Below are 24,174 nucleotides of genomic sequence, written 5' to 3' on the forward strand. Positions count from 1 at the left end.
CCCTGACTGATGATCGCTGGCACAGTAAAGCCATTGTGCTACCATCATGCTGCAAATATGGATCATTTTCAGCATCATTAATTCAGTCTAACTCCTAAATCATTAACTCCTCCCCAAGAAGTGACTTGGATCCACTCCAATTTGCCAACCATCACAATCGGTCCACTGCAGATGCCATCTTATATACTACTCACTCAACCCTGGAACATCTGGACAGCAAAGATGCATACACCACAATGCTCTAAATCAACTACAGATTAGCATCCAATACCACAATCCCCTCAAAACTAATCAATAAGCTTCAAGACCTTGGCCTCAGTAACTCCTTGTGCAATTGGATCCTTGATTTCCTCACTTGCAGACCCCAGGCAGTTCGAATTGGCAACAACATCTCCTCCACAATCTCCATCAGCACAGATGTACCACGAGGCTGTGTGCTTAACCCCTGCTCAACTCGCTTTATACTTATGACTGTGATGCTAACCACAGTTCCAATGCCATATTTAAGATTGCTGACAACACCACTGTCACCGGCTGAATCAAAGGTGGTGACATATCAGCCTATAGGAGGGAGACTGAAAATTTGGTTGAGTTGTGCCACACAACAACTTCTCAACCTATGTCAGCAAGACCAAGGAGCAGAATGCTGATTATTGACTTGAGGAGGAGGAAACCGCAGGTCCATGAGCCAGTCCTTATCAGGGGATCAGAGGTACAGAATGGCAGCAACTTTAAGTTCCTCTGCGTTACCATTTCATAGGACCTGTCCTGGGCCCAGCATGTAAGTGCCATTACAAAGAAAGCATGGCAGTACTTCTGCTTCCTTAGAAGTTTGCTAAGATTTGCCATGACATCTAAAAGTTTGACAAACTTCTATAGACGTGCGGTGGAGAGTATATTGACTGGTTGCATCATGGCCTGGTATGCAAACACCAATGCCCTTGAATGGAAAATCCTACAAAAGGTAATGAGTATGGCCCAGACCATCATGGGTAAAGCCCTCCACACCATTGAGCACATATACACGGAGCATTGTCACAGGAAAGCAGCATCCAGCATCAAGGACACCCACCACCCAGGTCATGCTCTCTTCTCACTGCTGCCATTAGATAGAAGGAACAGGAGTTTCAGGACTCACAGCATCAGGTTCAGGAACAGTTACTACCCCTCAATCATCAGGCTTTTGAACCAAAGGGGATAATTTCATTGCCCCATCACTCAACTGTTCCTGTATCTTATGGACTCACTTTCAAAAACTCTTCATCTCATGTTCTTGATATTTACTGTTTATTTATTATTTATCTTTCTTTTGTATTTGCACAGTTTGTTGTCTTTATCACTCTGGTTGTTTGTCTGTCCTGTTGGATGCGGTCCTTTATTGATTCTATCGTGGTTTTGAATTTACTGTGTATGTCTGCAAGAAAATGAATCTCACAGTTGTGTACGGCGACCTATATGGTACCTTCGCAATAAATTTACTTTGATCTTTATTATTCGACAAAACACATCCATATTGTGTTACAAGAATTAATGGGACATAGTAATTTTGTAAAAATAATTCAGAATGAATTTCTTCTGAATCTCCTTGAAGTTTATTGACACAAGTATGCTTCATGGATTAGCAAATTCTGTGCAGGCAACCCTTGCATGACAGTAGCTTTGCAATAGCTTCTTTTGCTATTTTAAAGGTCATTAGGAGAATTCGGACTCAATTATAATGAATTCCTGTCTAAGAGTATAGCTGCAGGCACTTGTGTGTCACATAATGCCAGAATATGCATTAGTGCACAAACTTCACATATGTTGTGACTCCATTTGCTATTGACTGAGAGGAGAGAGGAAAAGTCAGCCCTGTTGGAAAATATCACGTACGACAGTCAAAGAGTTTGGGAGATGTAGAGGGAATCAGGAATGTAGGGTCTGTGCAGGAAAGTGGTGCTGAGGTAAAAGGTCAGCGGTGAGCCCATTGGTGGAGCAAGGTGAGGAGCCAAAAGCTGGTATTTATTATGGTCTTATCTGCTGGCAGGGGAGTTGGTAGGGGCAGATGCATTAGGGCCATTTGAGACTTAGGCACATGGCTGAAAGAAAAAAATTGAGAGCTATGTGAGAGAGAAGGCTTAGATTGATCTGGGAGAAGGTTAAAGTGTTGGCACGTCATCATATGCTGAAGGGCCCACAAGCAATTCTACATTTGCAGGAAATCCAGAGCAACACACACAAAATCCTAAAGGAACTCAGCAGATCAGGCAGCATCTATGGAAATGATTAAACCGTTGATGTTTCAGGCCAAGACTCGTCTTCAGAACTGAAAAATAAGAGGGAAGATGCCAAAATAAGAAGGTGGGGGGAGGGGAAGGAGTACAAGCTAGAAGGTGATAAGTGAAGCCTGGTGGGTGGGGGAGGGGGATTAAGTAAGTAGATAGGAAGTGATAGTGTGTGGAAAAGAGCTGGAGAAGAAGAAATCTGCTCTTGGCTCCTATCAGATTCCTTCTCCTCCCGCCCAGTCTCTGTTTCACCTGCCTCTTGCTTCATCGACCCTCCCCTACCCACCCATTTGCTTTATCTATTATCCTTAAACTTTTCATCTTTCACCCTTAACCCATGACCTCTACTTGTAATCCCACCTGACCTTAGTGGAAAAAGCCTTTTTGCATTTACCCCTCAAAATTTTGTATACTGTACCTCTATTAAGTCTCCTCTCAGTCTTCTACATTCCAAGGAATGAAGTCCTAACCTATTCAATCTTTGCTTATAGCTCAGGTCCTCCAGGCCTGGCAACATCCTTGTAAATTTTCTCTGTACTCTTTCAACTTATTTACATCTTTCCTGTAGGTAGGTGACCAAAACTACACACCATGCTACTAATTAGGCCTCAACAATGTCTGAAACAGCTTCAACATAACATCCCATCTCCTGTACTCAATACATTGATTGATGAGGCCAATGTGCCAAAAGCTTTCTTTACGACTCTATCTCCCTGTGATGTCACCTTCAATAGATTATGGACCTTTGGATTTACTGTCTGTTCCCAGTCTACAGGAAAACCATGGAATGTTTTCCTTTGAGAAAGATGAAAATTCAGATTGTGTGAGATGGAGGGGGTTATGGGGATCGATATTCTTGCTGTGTTTTGTGCAGGGGGAGGGGTGTTTGGAGGTGGATGTTCTTTTCCTGTTGTGTTAGTTTTTTGTGCGAGGAAGGAGTTTGGGAGTCAATGCTCTTGTTCTGCTTTGTTCGACTGATGGGGGTTTGGAGGGGGTCGATATTCTTGTTCCATTATATATGAGGCAGAGGGTGGGGGGTTGATTTTCTTGAATCATTTTGTGTGAGGGGAGGGGGTTGGAGAGATGATATTCTTGTTCTGTTTTGTACAAGGGGAGGGGGTTTGGGAGTTGATGCTCATGTTGTGTTTTGTATGAGAGGAGAAAGTTTTCAGGGTCAATAATGTTCTTATTGCATTGTGTTGGGAGATGGGGAGATGGGAATTTGCTGTCAATGTTCTTGTTAAGTTTTGTGCAAGGAGGGGGTTTGGGGGTCGATGTTCTTGTTGCGTTTTTGCAGGGAGAGGGGTTTGGGGGTCAATTTTCCTGAGTTGTGTTGATTTTTTTCTCTGGGAGGTTTTGTGTTTTGTGCAGGTTGGGGTCAATGATCGTGTTGCTGCTCCTTTTTTGTGCGGGGGAGTGGGGGTTTGCTGTTTCTCTTTGAACGGTTTCCATGTTTTCTTTGTTTCGTGGCTGTCTGGAGAAGAGAATCTCAAAGTTGTATACTGCTTACATACTTTGACAATAAATGGACCTTTGAAGCTTAAAATCTTACAGTGGCTAACTTCTGCACATCTTCATCTGATGCAGCAAGGGATACAAGACCCAGTTCTTGGGAAAATTCTGCAAAACTTGGCTCTGCCAGCAGGGGGACATGTCCCAGCAACTCATGACACGTATCCCTGTAAAATATATTAAAAAATGACAATTATTTTGTACACTTGTAGAACAAAGTGTTTTAGCCGAATTAGTCATCAGCAAGTACATGAACATCCACACTGTGCTTAGAGAGATAGTTAGAACACTGTGTTCAATGACTGCTTATCAAGGTAGAGGTTATTCTAATTGGATTGTTACTCAGATATTGATTGTTTAGCTGGGCTGACATTATAATACTGATTCTGTCTAGCTGCATCAGCATCTGGTACCAGGCTGGGGGCTGGGTGGTTACTGCACAGGATTGAAGTACGCTGCAGGGAGTAGGAAACTCTGTCAGCTCCCTCATGAACACTACCCTTCGTAGTATCCAGGCCATCTTCAAAAGACCATACCTCAAAAAATATAGTGTCCATCATTAAGGACTCCCATCACCCAGGTCATGCCTTGTTCTCATTGCTACCACCAGGAAGGAAGTACAGAAGCCTGAAGACACACCCTCAATGATTCAGAAACAGCTTCTTCCCCTCTGCCATCAGATTTCTGAATAAACATTGAACCCGTGAACACTACTACTTTTTTTATTTCAGTTTTTGCACTATTAATTTATCTTTTATATATATACTTACCGTAAATCACAGCTTTTTCTATATTTATCATGTATTGCATTGTATTGCTGCCACAAAGTTAACAAATTTCACAAGATATACCAGTGATATTAAAGCTGATTTTGATTCTCATTCTGATAACTGATAAAGCTGCAACAGTTCATCCTAAAGACGAGGTCTATCCAGATAGAGAGATACAAACTAATGAGGGGTATAGATAGGGTAAATGCAAGCAGGCTTTTTTCCCACTGAGGTTGGATGAGACTAGAACTAAAGCGCATGGACTAAGGGTGAAAGGTAAAAAGTTTAAGGGGAACATGAGGGGAAACTTCTACACTAGAGGGTCATGAGAGTGTGGAACAAGCTGCCAGCACAAGTGATGCATGCAAGCTTGAATTCAAAGCTTAAGAGAACTTTGAGTCAGTATATGGTTGGCAGGGGTTTGGAGGGCTTTGGTCAATGGGAGTAAGAAGTTAAAATGGTTCAGCACGGACTCAATGGGCCAAAGGGCTTATTCCTGTGCTATGCTTTCCTATGACTCTATGTTTGAGCCCCTGAATTTTCTTTCTCTGCTTCTACATCACACAAAAGATTTTCTTTTTAAAAGTCTGTTGATAAAAAACACCAACAGGCAGAATTTTCCTCTTCCACTGTGCCCATTTTTCCTGGTGTCCTTACTCCAAAGTTGTTGCATCAATTAAGAGGTTACAGGCATTTGGAGAAATTAAGCAGGCCAGAATTTCTTTCCTTACAAAGGACAAGGCTGAGGGAGACAGTCACGGGGAAACCCTGCCGACAAGGAAAGAAATGGACAAGGAACTCAGTCACCTAACAGAAACCATCAGAAGGACTGGTGAGAACACAAACTGAGAAGCAGTTCCAGCTAACAACACTGAAACTTTAGTGGGGAGATGAAGTAAACATCTGGGGAAGAAAACCTCTTTCTGTTAATCGAAAAAAGTGTGGAGGAGGCAGAAACACAAACGTGAATCGGTAGTTCACTGAACAGTTTCCATCCTCAACTCAAAACTTGGCACTGTAGGAATTACCTTCATAGCACAAGAATATGTTATCAATACATTAGTGAGTTTTGGACATATGGGGCTCATCAACTGGGGTTGGCAGCTCACCTGGAAGGAAAACTCGGATCTCAAACCTCCGCTGCCTTGTGGCTACACCCACTCATGAAGAAGGCTTCGCGAGCAAGGCCCAAGGAAAAAATCCAGAGCTGGAGTCCCTAAGGCCATCCTTTGTTGAGTTCAACACTGACTGGCAACTCCTGGGATGCTGCTGGTGCCAAACTGTATTGGTTTTGGTTCATCAGATGCATGAAGAGAAGGAGCCTGCTGCATGGGCAACAGCTTGCTCTCCATATTGTACTGCCCTGGTTTGTGTATGTAGACAGCTAGGATGCAATATCCATATTTGACCCTGACTGATGAATGCCTCAACTCAACAGCATCAGTGAGTCAGAATATTCATTGGTGCAGTAGTAAAACATGGACCGTATTCTAGATCTATTCACCTTCCAGCATTTCATCAAACTTTCAGCTGCCAAAGTATTTATACTTCGATAAGAAATTTACTTTGAACTTTGACGACACTCAGCCACAGAATTCCTCCAGCAGAGAGTTTGCTGTTCCACCTGTCACAGATGACAAAACTGGAAGTATCTTTTTCTCACGGACTGCCATATTCAGGGAGCAGCCTCATCATCAGCACCATCTCAAGGATGGCCCCTCCATGCAGAATGCATTTCCACCAGAGCAGAAGAAAAATAACATTCCACAATCCTTTGACTAAACTTTTAACAGGTCGCTTTGCCCCGGGATTTCTGGAGACCTGTTTATAGATGCTATATGAACCTTTATACATTGCTGGTGCAGGCCTGTCATAGTACTGATAAAGAGGGTTTAAACCAGGGGTTCCCAGACTTTTTTATGCTGTCAACCCTTATCATTGCCCAGGGGTCTGTGGACCACAGATTGGGAACCCCTGGTTTCAACTAATTTGATAGGGGAAGCAAAGAGATAGGGCTGAGGATGGGGTTTACAAACAGAGGCAGTGAGACTGAGACTGTCAGGAAGGACAAGCAGATGCCAGGACAAAATTGCAGTCAGTGGGATGAATTGAAGTGTAACATGGGGACAAAAATCAAAAGTGCAATGACTACTGGACTGGAGGTGTTACATTTGAATACACATAGAATGTGGAATAAGGTAGCGCGGGTAGAGATTAGCAGGTGTGATGTTGCGGGCATCACTGAGTCATGGCTGAAAGAAGATCATAGTTAGGAGCTTAACATCCAAGGCCATACCTTGTAATGAAAGGATAGGCAGGCAAGTAGAGGGTGGTTTTGTGGGTAAAAAAATGAAATCAAATCCTTAGAAAGAAGTGACATGGGATTAGTAGATGTAGAATCCTTGTGGGTAGAGTTAAGAAACTGCAAGTGTAAAAAGATCCTGATGGGAGTTATATACAGGCTTCTGAACAGTAGCCAGGATGTGGGCTACAAATTACAATGGGAGATGGAAAGGGCATGTCAAAAGGGCAACGTTATGTTAGAATGGGTTTTACTATGCAGGTAGATTGTGAAAATCAGGTGGTGCGGGATCTCAAGAGATAGAATCTGTAGAATGCCTACGAGGTGGCACTTTAGAGCATCTTGTGGTTGAGTCAACTCGAGGAAAAGAAATTCTGGATTGGGTGTAATGAACCAGATTTTATTAGAGAGCTGGGTGTAATTTCTATCCAATTTTGGATAGAAACATCCAAAAGATGAATAAGTATTCTAAAGGGAGGCTGAGGCAACAATGGTTGACAAGGAAAGTCAAAAACAACATGAAAGCAAAAGTGAGGGCATATAATATAGTAAAAATTAGCAGGAACTTAGAAGATTGGGAAGCTTTTAAAAACCAACAGAAAGCAACTCAAAAAGCCTTAAGGAGAGAAAAGATAAAATATTATGGTAATCTAGCCAATATTATAAAAAAGGGTACCAAAAGATTTTTTTGAGATATAAAAAGAGTAAAAGAGAAGCAAGAATAATGGGAGAATAATGGTAGAAATGGTAGAAGTGGCAGACAAAATTACTAAGAATTTTGCGTCAGTCTTCACCGTGGAAGACACTTGCAGTATACCAAAAATTCAAGAGTGTCAGGGGCCAGAAGTGAATGTAGTTGCCATTATTAGGGAGAAGGTGCTTGGGAAGCTGAAAGGTCTGAAGGTAGATAAGTCACCTGGAGCAAATAGGTTGCACCCAGGGATTCAGAACAAAGTGGCTGAAGAGATTGTGGAGATAATAGTCATGATCTGGAATGGTCCCAGAGGACTGGAAAATAGCAAATGTCACTATTATTTAAGAAGAGAAGGAGGCAAAAGAAAGGAAATTATAGTCCAGTTAGCCTGACTTCATGCTTGGGAAGATGTTGAAGTCCATTATTAAGGATGAGATCTTAGGGTACATGGAGGCACATAGGCCAAAGTCAACATGCTTCTCTTTAGGAGAAATCTTGCCAAACCAGTCTGTTGGAATTCTTTGAGGAAATAATAGGCCAAATAGACAAAGGAGAGCCAGAGGATGTTGCATACTTGGATTCTCAGAAAGCCTTTGACAAGGTGCCACACATGAGGCTGCTACATGAGCCCATGGTATTACAAGGAATATATGAGCATGGATAGAAGAGTGGCTGAATGGCAGGAGGCAATGAGTGGGAATAAAAGGAGCCACTTCTGATTGGCTGCCAGTGGCTATTGGAGTTCCACAGGAGTCAGTATCGGGACTGATTCTTTTCACATTATGACAACGGTTTGGATGACGAAATTGATGGCTTTGTGGCCAAGTTTGCGAATAATACGAAGAAAGGTAGAGGGGCAAGTAGTATTGAGGAAGCAGAGAGTCTTGAAAGTCTTGTGTGGGGAATGTAGACAAAGACTGGGGGCAGAATGGGACAATGACTGAGTGGGAGAGGGGAGTGAACAGTGAGAGCAGGGGAGAGAGGGACAGTTATGGAGGGGGAGAATAGCAATATCTAAGAGGCCTTGAGGCAGACACAATAGAGGAAGAACAGTAGAGGGATGAGGACCACAGTCAGGTAGAGGCAATCAGTTTAAATTGCCATCATGGTCAGCACAGACATTGTGGGCTGAAGGGCCTGTTCTTGTTCTATATTTTCTGTGTTTTCCTGTTTAAGAAGTACTTTGATGAAAATCTAATGTGCGATAATCTACAAGGCACCAGGAGAAGTACTAGGATGTGGGTCCTGACAACTGTTTTTTAAACTCAGCTGAACAAACACTAGCATAGACATATGGCCATCTTCTTTGCATTCTATAATTTCACCATACAATTAAATATACTACAAAATGTATTCTGTGTTTATCCTACTGAACCATTTCATGAATTCTTAGTCATAGAAAAGTACAACACAGAAAAAGGCTCTTTGGCCCATCTAGTTCATCCTGAACCAGTTAAACTGCCCACTCCCAGCAACCTGCACTGGGACCATAGCTCTCCATATCCCTACCATCCATGTGCCTTCCAAACTTCTCTTAAACATTGCAATTGAAATCGCATGCAACACTTCTGCTAGCAACTCATTCCACATTCTCATGCCCCTCTGAGTGAAGACGATTCCCCTCATGTTCCACTTAAATTTTTCATCTTTCACCCTAAACACATGACCTCTGGTTGTAGTCCCACCCAACCTCAGTGGAGAAAGCCTACTTGCATTTACTCTATCTATACCCCTCATAATTCTGTATACCTCTATCAAATCTCCTCTTGATTGAAGGAGGGAGCTGAACAACAAGATTTCAACAGAGCTCCAGTTGAAAGACTTACTACCAACTCTGCAGTTAGAACAGTAATGATTACACATTGGCCTGCTTTTCAGAAATGGATTTACGATCACAAGATCATCACCAATTCCAATGGAATTTCATCCCAAAATTTAATCACCATGCCAACATTAGTAACAGAATTTGGTGAGCAAGCGGGGAATTTGGAAAATATTGATGCCCAAAAACAGTTCTTCAACTCATGCACATCATGACTGGATCAATGCAAAGATGTATCATACTGTTAAGGTTTACTCTAACGATTGCAAAATAATATTTGCCTTAAGATTGGTTTGAGTTACAGTAATATTTTGATACTTCTGAAATTAATCATTGCCAAAAGCAAAATACAATATTCATCAATAACCTAAGCTATGTTGTCAAAAGTTTCATGAAGACTTGTTATATAGGTTGGTCAGGTAAACAGAAACTCACGGTTCTGGAGTGTAGAAAGGATCGGAGCCGTGGCGCACGTACTGGGTGCAATGGAAAACCCGGAAAGCTAGTCCAGCTAAAAAGTCTCTTGGGGACAAATATCCAGCCACTGGCCGCAGCACAAAGCCTGATCGTTCTGGAAAATTCAGATGTTAAACAGCTCGTTAAATTCAGTCTATTAACAGGAAATCCATAAACCAGCCATTAATAAGACCCTGCTTTTGAGAATGAACTTCAAAATATTGCAGTTGAGACGGAAAAAAAATTGCTTGATTTACTTGAGATAATTTGCAATTATTAGTAAGTATATTCATTTCTGGGAGAAGTAGTTTAAAATAATTGATTTCACATTAATACACGTCTGTTCGATGTTACCTGAGAAACTACAACTTCCCAGTCCACACTCCAATCCACTCACTATTCTGGTTTGGGATTTGGGGTCTGCGTATGGTGGTCAGAGAGCAGTTACACTCTGGAGAGCATTCTGGCTAATTGCATCACCTCCTTTATCCGATGGTCCACTCTCCTCTCCTATCAGACTCCTTCTTCTCCAGCCTATTGTCTTTTTTACCTATCACCTCCCAGCTTCATATTTCATCTCCCCTCCCCTACCCATCTGGCTTCACCTTTCACCTTCTAGCTTGGTCTCCTTCCCCACACCCACCTTTTCATTCTGCGATCTTCCCCCTTCCTTCTCAGTCCGGAAGGTGGTTCTCGGCTGGAACCATCAACTGTTTATTCAATTCCACAGATGCTGCCTGGCCTGCTGAGTTCCTCCAGTGTTTTGTGTGTGTTGTTGCTTTGGATTTCCTGCAGGTGTCGAATCTTTGGTGTTTGTAGTCGCTTCATCTCCCGGTATGGAGGCTCCATTGCACAGTATCACAAAGAGCAGCAGAGGGTTATCCATCATAGCCAGTAGTCTCACCACCATTGAGCATGCCTTAAAGAGGCAACGCCTCAAGAAAGCAGCAGCCAGCATTACCAACAGACCCTCACCCTCCAGGACACGCTCTTTTCTCATTGCTATAATCAGGGAGGAGGTACAGGAGCCTGAAGACCCACACGCAATGTTTTAGGAGCTGCTTCTTTCCCTCTGCCGTCAGATTTCCAAACAATCCAAGAACCTGTGAACACTATCTTATTATTCCTCATTCGCACAATTTATTCTTTATTGTAACCTATCATGTTTTCCACCACAAATTTTGTGACTCTAGTCACAGGGAGCAAACCCCACTCAGACGGTACCGGGGGTGGGTTTTGAACCCCTGATCTTTGACACTGCGAGACAGCCACTCTACCTGCTGCACCAGGGTAACACCCGCAGAAAGCAGCTGCAATCACAGCGATGTTGTCACGGCACAATTTGTATTAAACAGGAAATGAACCCGGATCAGAATCAGAGTAAGTATCGCCGGTGCATGTCATGAAATTTGTGGTCTTTGCAGCAGCCAGTAGTGCCGTACACAATAATAGGGGGAGAAAATGAATGAAACCATGCAAAAATAATAATTAAAAAGCAGTGATGTTCATGGGTTCAATGTCCATTCAGAAATTTGATGGCAGAGGGGAAGAAGTTATTCCTGAATCATTGTGTGAACCTCCTTCCTGATAGTAGCAATGACAGGGCATGACCTGGGTGATAGGGTCCTTAAAGATGGGTGCCTCCTTTTTGAGGCATCGTTCTTTGAAGATGTCCTAGTTATTACAGTGTAGTCTCCCTTTTGGTAGGCAATAATCCTACCAATGCTGACAAATACCTTTCAAAAATGCAGACACGTCTTCCAGTTGAGGGATATTATCCTCTCTGTAGCCACAGTACTTGGTTAGGAGGGGGAAATTCTTCAGGTACTCTTGGCACGCGTGAGTTGGATAAAGCTTTGTCAGCTCTCTGAACACCATTCCCCAGGTGCGAATTTCTTCTTCCGTGTATTCAACTCTAGGAATAGGCTGGCCACTAGAGGGTAGTAAGTGGACGTGTTAGCAAACAGAGTAAATCTCACCAGATTGAAAGTTTAATATTAGCTATAATTACAAAGAATACACACACTGAAAATTCATTTTGAGAAGTTATGCATTTTCAATGATTAAATCTACCCTAGTTTTTGTGTTGATTTTGGAATACTCTATCCCAGAGGGATGTAGAGACTCAATCATTGAATACATTCAGATCGAGGCACATTAGCACCTTCACTCCATCCACTGCATTAGCCCAGATCTTTAATTCCACTATCCATTTCGACACCAACATGCCTGTCCATGGCCTCCTTCACTGCCAGGTTGAGGTTAAGCATAAGTTAGATGAAAAGCGCTTCATATTCTACCTGGATATTCTCCAACTTGATGGCGTCAACACTGGTTCTCACTTCCAGTAACTAACCCTCTCTGTTTCTTTCCCCACTTTATTATCCTCCTGATCCAACAGCGCGCCTTCACCATCTCTCTTTTCCTTGCCCCCTCCCCATCCTCTCCATTCGCCCATTATTCACACACTTCTACCTCCTTCCCTTTATTCCATGATCCACTATTCTCTCCTATCAGATTCTATCTTCTTGGGTCATTTCCACCCATCAGCTCCCAGCTTCTTGCATCATTCCCACCCTGCTCACTCTCTCATCAGTCCATCACTCCTTCACTTGGATCCACCTATCACCTACCAGCTCTTGCTCCACCTCTACCCCACTTTTTCATACTCACTATCTCTCCTCTTTCTTTCCATCCCATAGACACAAAACATCAACCATCCTCTTCTCTTCTGTAGATGCTGCCTAACCTGCTGAGTTTCTCCAGCTCCTTTATGTATTGTTCAAGACAAACAGAGATCGGTTTTTACAGGTTAAGGGAATAAAGGAATGCAAGGTTAGTATAGAAAAGTGGGTTTTCCTTATAAGATCAACCAGAGTATTGAACAGTGGAGGAGACATGATGTCTTCATGTCTCTCTTGAACTTATGAAATCCATTTTGAAACTTGGGTTCTTTTGGTGCTGTCAGCACCACATAAAGTGAAACATCTGGAGGTCTTAAGTCTAGGTGAACTAATTCTTTTCAAACAGTGGTCTTCTCCAGAGAAGTCCCTGGAATCGAAGATGATTTACTCCCACTCTGGTCCAATGGGCTCTGAGATAGTTGATGAAGCCAGTGTGGGAATTGGAGACCGACCAGAGATGGGGGCAGGAGATGGACGTCAGGGTTGGAGGTGGATAGCTTCTGAGGTGACCCATTCCACCTGCTGGTACAGCCTTGTGTTTCTCCTTGCCATCCCAAATGTTTCTTCTCCTCTTTGAACAGTCATGGGCCAGGATTTCCCTGAACCAGTCAGAGAGTTCAAAGAGACTTTGAGCACATCTGGTGACCTCTTTCCTCGAGCAGAGAGCAGAATGCCTATTCTGGTGTCAGGCATGAATTGACATTGCCTGTCCAACATAACCATGAGTTCTGATGAAGGGTCTTCTACCCAAATCATTCACTCGTTTCTCTTTCCACACGTACTACTCGAGTGCTTCTGATGTATCAGGATTTCCACCAGTTCTCATTATCATAGATACATACATTGCCAACTTAAGTCTTGCCGGACTTCGCAGGAATTCTGTCTGTGTGAAAGGAGACAAAATCCTCAAGCTGGATGTACCCTTCAGCGGTGGTGTCCTGGACCCACATTTCTGTCAGGATGGGCACGCAGCTATCCCTCAACTCTCATTAATTCAATCTCAGATGCAGGTAATCTAGTTTATTTTCCAGAGATCCAGTGTTTGAAAGCAGAATTGGTGGGAGAAAAGGCCTGAAAAGTTTTACCTTCAGTCTTACACAAATACCAGGCCATACTCCATCGATGCCTTTGCTACATAATCGCTGTTGGTAGATCTATACTGCAACTCTTTACATCAACTGGAGATGAACAATTTAAATGAAGTTTCCCCAGATCAAGTGCCTGCCTCTTTCCTTGTGCGTGGCTTCCGATGTGGTCTCCCCTGGATGGCCATAGCAGATGACAACACAGCACGCAATAAGCACCAGCTGCAGAGCATATCTGCTGTCACTAGTGAGGTAGACTTGCATCACTTGGAGCTCTTATTATCTAGCAGAGTATTGTGATCTTGAGAAAGATGTAAAGGATGTACAATCACACCATTAGGTGGAGCCAGGGTGGTCACTGCAACTGAACATCTTGCCATCTTTCAATCACAGAGTGGATGTTGTGTACTACATGGGCATATGGCCCCTTTGTTATGTACTGTGTCACATGACATGACAATCATGGTCTTGCCGTGACCATTATTTCTACAGAAGTGGTTTGCCATTGTCTTATTCTGGGCAGTGTCTTTACAAGATGGGTGACCCCAGCCATTCTCAATACTCTTCAGAGATTGTCTGCCTGGTGTCAGTGGATGCATAACTAGGACTTGTATTATGCACCAGCTGCTCGTACGGCCATCCACCACCTGCTCCCATGGCTTCAGGTGACCCTGATTTGGTGGGGGGAGGGGGTCTAAGCAGGTGCTACACCTTTCGCAAGGGTGACCTGCAGGCTAGTGGAGAGAAGGAATGCCTTACACCTCCTTTGGCAGAGAGGTATCTCCACCCTGCTACCAACATGGCCATTTGCTTGATAAAATTGTGCAGTAGGTTGAAAGGTCGACATGGAATCATTGAGCAAAGGGCCTGTGTTCTAAATTAACTGTATGCTCTTGGACTACTGTGAAACACAATGCAAGTGAGTACATTTCAATTTATGCATATACTTAAGTCGTAAGTGATTAGGACTTGTGCTTGTCTATCCATGGACAGTTGCTTAACTGAAGGAACAGCATGGAAGCTCCTTCTATAGCTAAATGGCCAACAAGGAGAGATAAGGTGCATAGATCTGCAATTAGCTGAAATTGCATCAGTCACAGTAAAGTCCTTTGCCAATGCTTTTGAGCAATTTTGCTTTCAGAGCCCACATGCACTGTCCAGTGTACAGGGAGATATGATTTGATGAGATATGATATGAAGGTACTGGATATGAAATAACTGATGGCAACTTGACCTCAAAATGCACCAATATGCACCTATAACCTATATGATCTTCCCTCGGATAATTCTCTAAATCAGAGTAACTTAGTTCTGAAAGACCTCAGGCCCTCATTAGAGCCTCAGCAACTTCCAAAGGTGTGACCACCATGGCTGTTCTTCCTACCTACCCACCAGCCGAAGTCCTGTGGTGAATCTATTCTGCAATTCATCAATTCACTACATCAGCCAGAGATGAACAATTTAACTGAAATCTCCCAAAATCAACTGTCTGCAAGAAACTTAAGTCAGCTCCATCACAGGGACTAGCCTCCATAGTGTTCCAGGACATCTTCAAGTCAGCTCCATCACAGGGACTAGCCTCCATAGTGTTCCAGGACATCTTCAAGTCAGCTCCATCACAGGGACTAGCCTCCATAGTGTTCCAGGACATCTTCAAGTCAGCTCCTTGACAGGGACTAGCCTCCATTGTGTTCCAGGACATCTTCAAATCAGCTCCATCACAGGGACTAGCCTCCATAGTGTTCCAGGACATCTTCAAATCAGCTCCATCACAGGGACTAGCCTCCATAGTGTTCCAGGACATCTTCAAGTCAGCTCCATCACAGGGACTAGCCTCCATAGTGTTCCAGGACATCTTCAAGTCAGCTCCTTGACAGGGACTAGCCTCCATTGTGTTCCAGGACATCTTCAAATCAGCTCCATCACAGGGACTAACCTCCATAGTGTTCCAGGACATCTTCAAATCAGCTCCATCACAGGGACTAGCCTCCATTGTGTTCCAGGACATCTTCAAGGAATGATGCCTCAAAAAGGAGGTGTCTGATATTAAAGACCCGCACCACCCAGGACATGCCCTCTTCTCATTGTTACCATCAAGAAGCAGATAATTGTCAAGAAGGCACACACTGAGTGATTCAGGAACAGCTTCTTCCTCTCTGCATCTGATATCTGAATGGACATTGAACCCATGAACACTGCCTCAATACTTATTTTTATTTTTATTTGTGACTATTGATTGAATTTAACTATAATATATATACTTACTGTAATTCATGTGTTTTCTCTATTATGTATTGCATTGTACTGATGCCCATTTCATGACATATGCCAATGATATCAAACCTGATTCTGAATCCTGCGTACTTAAGATTTATAGTTCATAGAACAACTTCCCGTAGCAGTCAGTCATTACCCAATAGAAAACCTGTTCGACACACAAGCTTTATATTGGGACAAAGCCATTGTAACCAATGTTAAGAACTATGTGACAAGCTGATCTGAAAACTTTTACTGTCATATTATCTTCTAACACTTACATTTTGTAATTCATGGCGACGTCCACAAAATATTTTCTTCGCCCTCTGTAGACATTATCTTTAAAACCCTGTCAACAGAGAGATTCAAAACTGCATTTACTCTTTTAACAGTAGCAAGAGTGAAACTCTGAAGTCCTTCACATTGATGTAAATGTGTATGCAGCTAAAAGTAGAACATTTTAAAGGGTATCACAGAACATGGCAATGTTAACAGAGCAAGGGTTATTTCCGTGCTAAAAGCCAGTGACCACTTTATTAGGTACAGGAATGGAACCCAGTGAAATCTTCTGCAGCTGTAAGCCCATCCTCTTCAAGCTTTGACGTGTTGTGCATTCCATGATGTTCCTCTGCACACCACTCTTAGAGTGCAGGCCTATTTGAGTTACGGTCAGCTTGAACCAGTCTGTCCATTTCCCTCCAACCTCTCCCATTAATAAGGCATTTTCACCCACAGAACTGCTGCTTCCTGCATGTTTTTTTCTGTTTTTGTTTTTTTTTGCACCATTGTCTATAATATTTAGAGACTTCTGTGTGTGAAAATCCCAAGATATCAGCAGTTTCTGAGATACTCAAACCATCACGTCTGGCACCAACAATCTTTCCACGGTCAAAGTCACTTAGATCACATTTCTTCCCTATTCTGATGTTTGGTCTTAACAACAACTGAACCTCTTGACCATGTTTGCATGCTTTTATGCATTGAGTTGCTGCCACATGATTGGATAATTAAATATTTGCATTAACGGCAGGTGTACAGGTGTGTACCTTATAAAGTGAGCATTGGGTGATATAGTAGACTTCAAAGTCAAAGTCTAAGTAAATTTATTATCAAAGTATATATAAGTCATCACATATAACCCTGAGTTTCATTTTCCTGTAATCATACTCAGAAAATCTATAGAATGGTAACTAGAACAGGAACAATGAAAAATCAACCAGCGTGCAGAAGACAACAAATAGTGCAAATGCAAATATAAATGAATAGTAATAAATAATGAGAACATGAGATAATGAGATTAAAAGAGTCCTTAAACTGAGATCATTGGTTGTGGTAACATCTCAATGGATGAGCAAGTGAATGTAGTTTTCCCCTTTTGTTCAAGGTTGAGGGGTTGTAACTGTTCTTGAACCTGGTGGTGTGAGTCCCAAGGTTCTTGTACTTTCTACGTGCTGTCAGCAGTGAGAAAAGAGCATATCCTGGGTGGTGGGGATCTCTAATGATGGATGCTGCTTTCCTATGACAGTGTTTCATGTAGATGTGCTCAATGGTTGGGAGGGTTTTACCCATGATGTACTGAGCCGAATCAACTGCCTTTTGTAGAATTTTCCATTCAAAGGCATTGCTGTTTCCATACCAGGCCATAATGCAAGCAGTCAGTACACTTCCCACAATAGAGATTGTGGAGGAGATTACACCATAAAAAAAGGTTTCTAGTCCCTCATATTTTAATCATTTTCAAGAGAGCCCAAATTGGAATTTCCAGGATTCAGGAGCAGTGAAAGAAATTGTGGATCTTTAAATGGGTTTTTGCCACAACTGTACACAACTTCAGTGGGGTCACACAGTTTTGGTCTCATAGCTTATATTTGTCCTGAAGATTATGTTCAGAAGAATTTTTGTTTTGGCTGAAGTGTTCCTGTGCTTAAAGATTAAATGGATTGGGAAAATTTCTCTATGGTTTAGAAGAATAACAGTTACTACCCTTCAGCCTTCAGGCTCTTGAACCAAAGGGGATAAATTCACTCAACTTCACTTACCCCATCATTGAACTGTTCCCATAACTAATGGACTCACTTTCATTGACGCTTCATTTCACATTCTTGATATTTACTATTTTTTTGTATTTGCAGAGTTTACTGTCTTCTGCACGCTGGTTGAACACCCTAGTTGGGTAGTCTTTCATTGACTCTGTTATGGTTATTATTCTATAGATTTATTGAGTATGCCCACAAGAAAATGAATCACAGCGTTGTATATGGTGACATATGTATTTTGATAATAAACTTACTTTGAACTTTGAAGATGACTTGAAACAAAAGATTTTGATGGAGGGAGCTGACAATGTCAATGCTATGAGGCTACTTTCCCTGATCTGGGGGGGGGGGGCATCTCAGAAAAAAACAGAGTCACTCGTTCCTTTTCCTATAGATAGGTGTTCTTATATCTAGGTGTTCTTGTACATCAGTCAATGAAAGCAAGCATGCAGGTAGAGCAGGCAGTGAAGAAAGCTAATGGCATGCTAACCTTTATAACAAGAGGAATTGAGTATAGGAGTAAAGAGGTCCTTCTGCAGCTGTACAAGGCCCTGGTGAGACCACACCTGGAGTATTGTGTGCAGTTCTGGTCTCCAAATTTGAGCAAGTACATTCTTGCTATTGAGGGAGTGCAGCGTAGGTTCACGAAGTTAATTCCCGGAATGGCGGGACTGTCATACATTGAAAGATTGGAGCGACTGGGCTTGTATACACTGGAATTTAGAAGGATGAGAGGGGATCTGATTGAATCATATAAGATTATTAAGGGATTGGACACACTGGAGGCAGGAAGCATGTTCCCCCTGATGGGTGAGTCCAGAACTAGAGGCCACAGTTTAAGAATAAGGGGTAGGCCATTTAGAACAGAGATGCCGAAAAACTTTTTCACCCAGAGAGTGGTGGATATGTGGAATGCTCTGCCCCAGAAGGCAGTGGAGGCCAAGTCTCTGGATGCATTCAAGAGAGAATTAGATAGAGCTCTTATAGATAGCGGGGTCAAGGGATATGGGGAGAGGACAGGAACGGGGTACTGATTGTGTATGATCAGCCATGATCACAGTGAATGGCGGTGCTGGCTAGAAGGGCTGAATGGCCTACTCCGGCACCTACAGCCTATTGTCTAATTGTGAATTGTTGGAAAGCCAGAGACATGTGCGCACTGTATATCTAGGCGGAGATGAAGAGATGGAGCTCAGTAGTGAAGATCTTGCCATCTAAAGCCTAAGAAAAAGGGAAAACCTCATAGATTAGGTGAAAGAAAAATGATTTCTGCAATATAGGGACGGTAGTTAGTACAACGCTTTGTAGTACAGGCAACCCGGGTTCACTTCTTGCCGGTCTGTGTAAGGAGATTGTATGTTCTCTCCATGACTGTGTGAGTTTCTCCCGGGTACTTCAGTTTTCTCCCACAGACCAAAGACCAACTGGTAAGTAGGTTAATCGGTCATTGTAAATTTGATTAGGCTACGGTTAAATCATGGGTTGCTGGGTGGCACAGTTCAAAGGGCCAGAAGGGCCTATTCTGTGCTGTATCTTACTAAATTAATAAATAGGGAATTGAGCAAGGTGAGACCATGATTAGATCAGGAAAATCTAAATTAAACAGCTGAAAAATGTCACCAGTCTCCAGCGCCATCAGGTGGACAATACTAATTCTACCTCGAACTTTATTTCCCTCAGCTTAATGCTGCTATGTTTACTTTGCCATGCAAGCTATGTATAGTTTGTGTTAATTTATGTGTGTGTGATGTGCAGTCTCTTTTTCATGGAATTTATACCCTTGGCATGCGCAATGAAAATAAACTGCATCTTTGGCAAGTTTTAATCGGCACGGCTTGTGGATCGGACTCTTCAGCTCATGTTATGATGTGCTTCCAGTTTCAAGTCTCTGGCCGCTCCCTTCTTGTTGCTATTTTGTGCAATTTTGAGTGGAGCAGCCTGCAGATAAGGAGCAGCACAGCGCTAGATTGAACCAAGCTGAATATGCCTGGACTCCTTCAATGACTTTGTGGGTTAGCGTTTTTATATTCTGTGTGTCTCACTCTTTATTTTTGCATCTGCATTTCTTTTGGAGGGGGGTGATGTTTCTCTTTGGACGGACTCCATGGTTTCCTTTGTTTTGTGGCTTTCTGTGGGAAGACAAATCTCAGGGTTGTGTACCGCATACCCACTCTGATAATAAATGTACTTTGAATCTTAACTGACCAAGTCAGCTTGATGTAAACCTGCTGCGACTCAGTGCACTCATGTTGAATGTTAGGTGCTTCGTCGCCAAAAGCAGAGTCAGAACCACAAGTGCCTAGTCTTCCCAGTGGTCATTTCAGCTGCTGGAAATATCTACACAGTTAAACCTTGCTACAGTTACAGGAATACAGAGACACCAGGTAGATTTGCAAGTGTTGTTTTTACCTGTGTTTCCGTGCAAAGTTATCGTTGCCTAGAGTATACCCACCAGGTGGATTCCTGAGACGGAAAGATAATGATAAGGTGGGTACTAAGAGCCTTCTGAATGGGGTCTAGAAGTAATGAGTACGTATTCAGTCATTTCAAACTGAGAACAGGAGCAACTTCTTTGCTCAGAGTTATTATTTCTCTGCATTCTTGATGAGTTGTCAAGGATGTAACTGATAGATTTTTGGGCTCTAAAGGAAATCGAGTACTCAGTGATGGAAGTTGATGGAAAAGATCCAGAGGCAGGATTTATAAACATTTGGAGAGGCATAATATGATTAGGAATAGTCAATTTGGCTTTGTGAAAGGCAGGTCGTGCCTTATGAGCCTGACTGAATTTTTTGAGGATGTGACTAAACACATTGATGAAGGAAGAGCAGTAGACGTAGTGTATATGGATTTCAGCAGGGCATTTGATAAGGTACCACATGCAAGGATTATTGAGAAAGTAAGGAGGCATGGAATCCAAGGGGGCCTTGCTTTGTGGATCCAGAACTGGCTTGTCCACAGAAGGCAAAGAGTGGTTGTAGACGGGTCATATTTTGCATGGAGGTCAGTGACCGGTGGTGTGCCTCAGAGATCTGTTCCAGGACCCCTACTCTTCGTGAATTTTTATTAATGACCTGGATGAGGAAGTGGAGTGATGGGTTAGTAAATTTGTTGATGATACAAAGGTTAGGAGTGTTGTGGATAGTCTGGAGGGCTGTCAGAGGTTACAGTGGGACATTGATAGGATGCAAAATTGGGCTGAGAAATGGCAGATGGAGTTCAACTCAGATAATTGTGAGGTGGTTCATTTTTGTAGGTCAAATATGATGGCAGAATATAGTAGTAATGGTAAGACAGACAGACATACTTTATTGATCCCAAGGGAAATTGGGTTTTGTTACAGCCGCACCAACCAAGAATAGTGAAGAAATATACCAATATAAAACCATAAATAATTAAATAATAATAAGGTAATCATGCCAAGTGGAAATAAGTCCAGGACCAGCCTATTGGCTCAGGGTGTCTGACTCTCCGAGGGAGGAGTTGTAAAGTTTGATGGCCACAGGTAGGAATGACTTCCTACAACGCTCAGTGTTACATCTCAGTGGAATGAGACTCTTGGCAGTGTAGAGGATCAGAGGGATCTTGGGGTCTGAGTCTGTAGGACACTCAAAGCTGCTGTGCAGGGAGACTCTGTGGTTAAGACAGCATATGTTGCATTGGCCTTCATCAATCGTGGGATTGAGTTTCGGAACCAAGAAGTAATGTTGCAGCTACATAGGACCCTGGTCAGACCCCACTTGGAATACTGTGCTCAGTTCTAGTCGCCTCACTATAGGAAGGATGTGGAAACCAAAGAAAGGGTGCAGAGGAGATTTACAAGGATTTTTCTTGGATTGGCGAGCATGCCTTATGAGAATAGTTTGAGTGAACTCGGCCTTTTTTCCTTGGAGCAACGGAGGATGAGAGGTAACCTGATAGAGATGTATAAGATGATAAGAGGCAGTGATCGTGTAGATAATCAGAGGCTTTTTCCCAGGGCTGAAATGACTAGCACGAGAGGGCACAGTTTTAAAGTGTTTGGAAGTAGGTACAAAGAAGACATCAGGGGTAAGATTTTTTTTTACACAGAGAGTGGTGAGTGCGTGGAATGGGCTGCCATCGACAGTGGTGGAGGCGGATATGATAGGGTCTCTTAAGAGACTCTTGGACAGGTACATGGAGCTCAGAAAAACCAGAGGGCTATGGGTAACCCTAGGTAATTTCTAAGGTAAGGACATGTTTGGCACAGCTTTGTGGGCCAAAGGGCCTGTATTGTGCTGTAGGTTTTCTATGTTTCTAGGTGGGAAACTGAACTTAAAGTACAGGATTGGTCATGATCCTCATAGGCCTTTGAGGAAGCCTGTTATTTCTATTTCTAGATACAGAATAAGACATTCTATTTCTTATCTTTCTAGAATGCACAAATATTCTGACAGAACATTTGTAACACCTGGACCTGAGGCACACATTCCACAGGGGTTCCAGATTTTCTGCCTGAAGCAAACAATCGCTCTGAGACTGTTAGGGAACATAGCAAATATTAATTTCACCTGCAACCAATCTTCAAATTTGAATGCGGATTGCAAATTGGGTTTAAAATACAGCTCAGAACAATTAGACCTGATGCCTGCATATGCATGAATGCAGCCTAGAGTCAGGAATTAACATTCATCGTGGGTGTCTAGACTGTGGGTGTGAAGAAGGAGGTGTGTGAAAATTGTATGCAATTCAAAGGGAGCATTGTAGATACATTGTAACTCTAGAAGTGTCCTGCTGTTACCTTTGATCTTTAGCATATAATAATGTCATGTAATATTAGGCTGGGAGGCCTCTTCTTCCAAGAGAGTCTCAATATGATGCCTGCTGCTCATTTTTAGAACATAGAACATAGAAATCTACAGCACATTACAGGCCCTTCAGCCCACTGTGCTGTGCCATCCATGTAACCTACTCTAGAAACTGCCTAGAATTTCTTTACCACATAGCCCTCTGTTTTTCTAAGCTCCATGTACCTATCTAAGAGTCTCTTAAAATACCCTGTTGTATCTGCCTCTACCACCGTCGCTGGCAGTGCATTCCACACACCCTCCACTCTCTGTGTGAAAAACTTATCTCTGACATCCCCCTTGTCCCGACTTCCAAACACCTTAAAGCAGTACTCCCTCATGTTAGCCATTTCAGCCCTGGGAAAAAGCCTCTGGCTATCCACACGATCAATACCCCTCATCATCTTATACACCTCTATCAGGTCACCTCTCATCCTCTATTGCTGCAGGGAGAAAAGGCCGAGTTCACTCAACCTATTCTCATAAGGCATGCTCTCCAATCCAGGCAACATCCTTGTAAATCTCCACTGCACTCTCTCTATAGTATCCACGTCCTTCTTGTAGTGAGGTGACCAGAACTAAACACAATACTCCAAGTAGGGTCTAACTAAGGTGCATAAATAGCTATAACATTACCTCACGACTCTTGAACTCAATCCCACAGTTGATGAATGCCAACACCCCATATGCCTTCTTAAAAACACTGTCAATCTGTGCAGTAGCTTTGAGTGTCCCATGGACACGGACTCCAAGATCTCATTGATTCTCCACACTGCCAAGAGTCTTACCATTAATCTTATTTTCTGTCTTCAAATTTGACCTACCAAAATGAACCACTTCACACTTATTTGGGTTGAACTCCATCTGCCACTTCTCAGCCCAGTTTTGCATCCTATCAATGTCCCGCCGTAACCTCTGACAACCCTCCAGACTTCACCCACCTCAACACTGAACTGACTCCACAATCTATGGACTCATTTTCAAGGAGTCTACTATTCATTACAGTATTCTTTATTTACTTGTTTATTTTTTTATTTGCACAATTTGTCACATTGCTGGTTTGTCAGTCTTTATGTGTATTTTTTCATTGATTCTATTGTATTTATTTGTTTTACTATGAATGTCTGTAAGAAATGAATCTCAAGGTGGTACATAGATAATAACATAGAAGCATAGAAAATCTACAGCACAATACAGGCCCTTCGCCCACAATGCTGTGCCAAACGTACTTACTTTAGAAATTACCTAGGGTTACCCCTAGCCCTCTATTTTTCTAAGCTCCATGTACCTATGCAGGAATCTCTTACAAGACCCTATTGTATCCGCCTTCACCGCCGGCAGCCCATTCCATGCACTCACCACTCTCTATGACAAAAACTTACCACTTACCCAAATACATTTATTTTTAACTTGGAACTTTGAACTTAGTGGGGACATAATGGGGTAGATTTAATTCTTGGAATGACTATGCATTATAAACGAGAA

At 42.6% G+C, this 24,174-nt stretch overlaps 1 protein-coding gene across 1 annotated transcript in view; it reads right to left on the reverse strand.

Annotated features, from left to right (window-relative positions):
- Positions 1–24,174, reverse strand: part of LOC132397847 (tryptophan 5-hydroxylase 2-like) — a 63,161-nt gene that overhangs the window by 16,572 nt on the left and 22,415 nt on the right. The window contains exons 5-8 of the mRNA XM_059976596.1: positions 16,127–16,194; positions 11,557–11,753; positions 9,800–9,935; positions 3,817–3,943 (exon numbers count right to left, since the gene is read on the reverse strand). Of these exons, the coding sequence (XP_059832579.1) occupies positions 3,817–3,943; positions 9,800–9,935; positions 11,557–11,753; positions 16,127–16,194 (528 nt within the window). The remainder of the gene's footprint in view (positions 1–3,816; positions 3,944–9,799; positions 9,936–11,556; positions 11,754–16,126; positions 16,195–24,174) is intronic.

Source organism: Hypanus sabinus, chromosome 8 (assembly GCF_030144855.1).
Source record: "Hypanus sabinus isolate sHypSab1 chromosome 8, sHypSab1.hap1, whole genome shotgun sequence".
In the NCBI taxonomy this organism is placed as follows: Eukaryota; Metazoa; Chordata; class Chondrichthyes; order Myliobatiformes; family Dasyatidae; genus Hypanus; species Hypanus sabinus.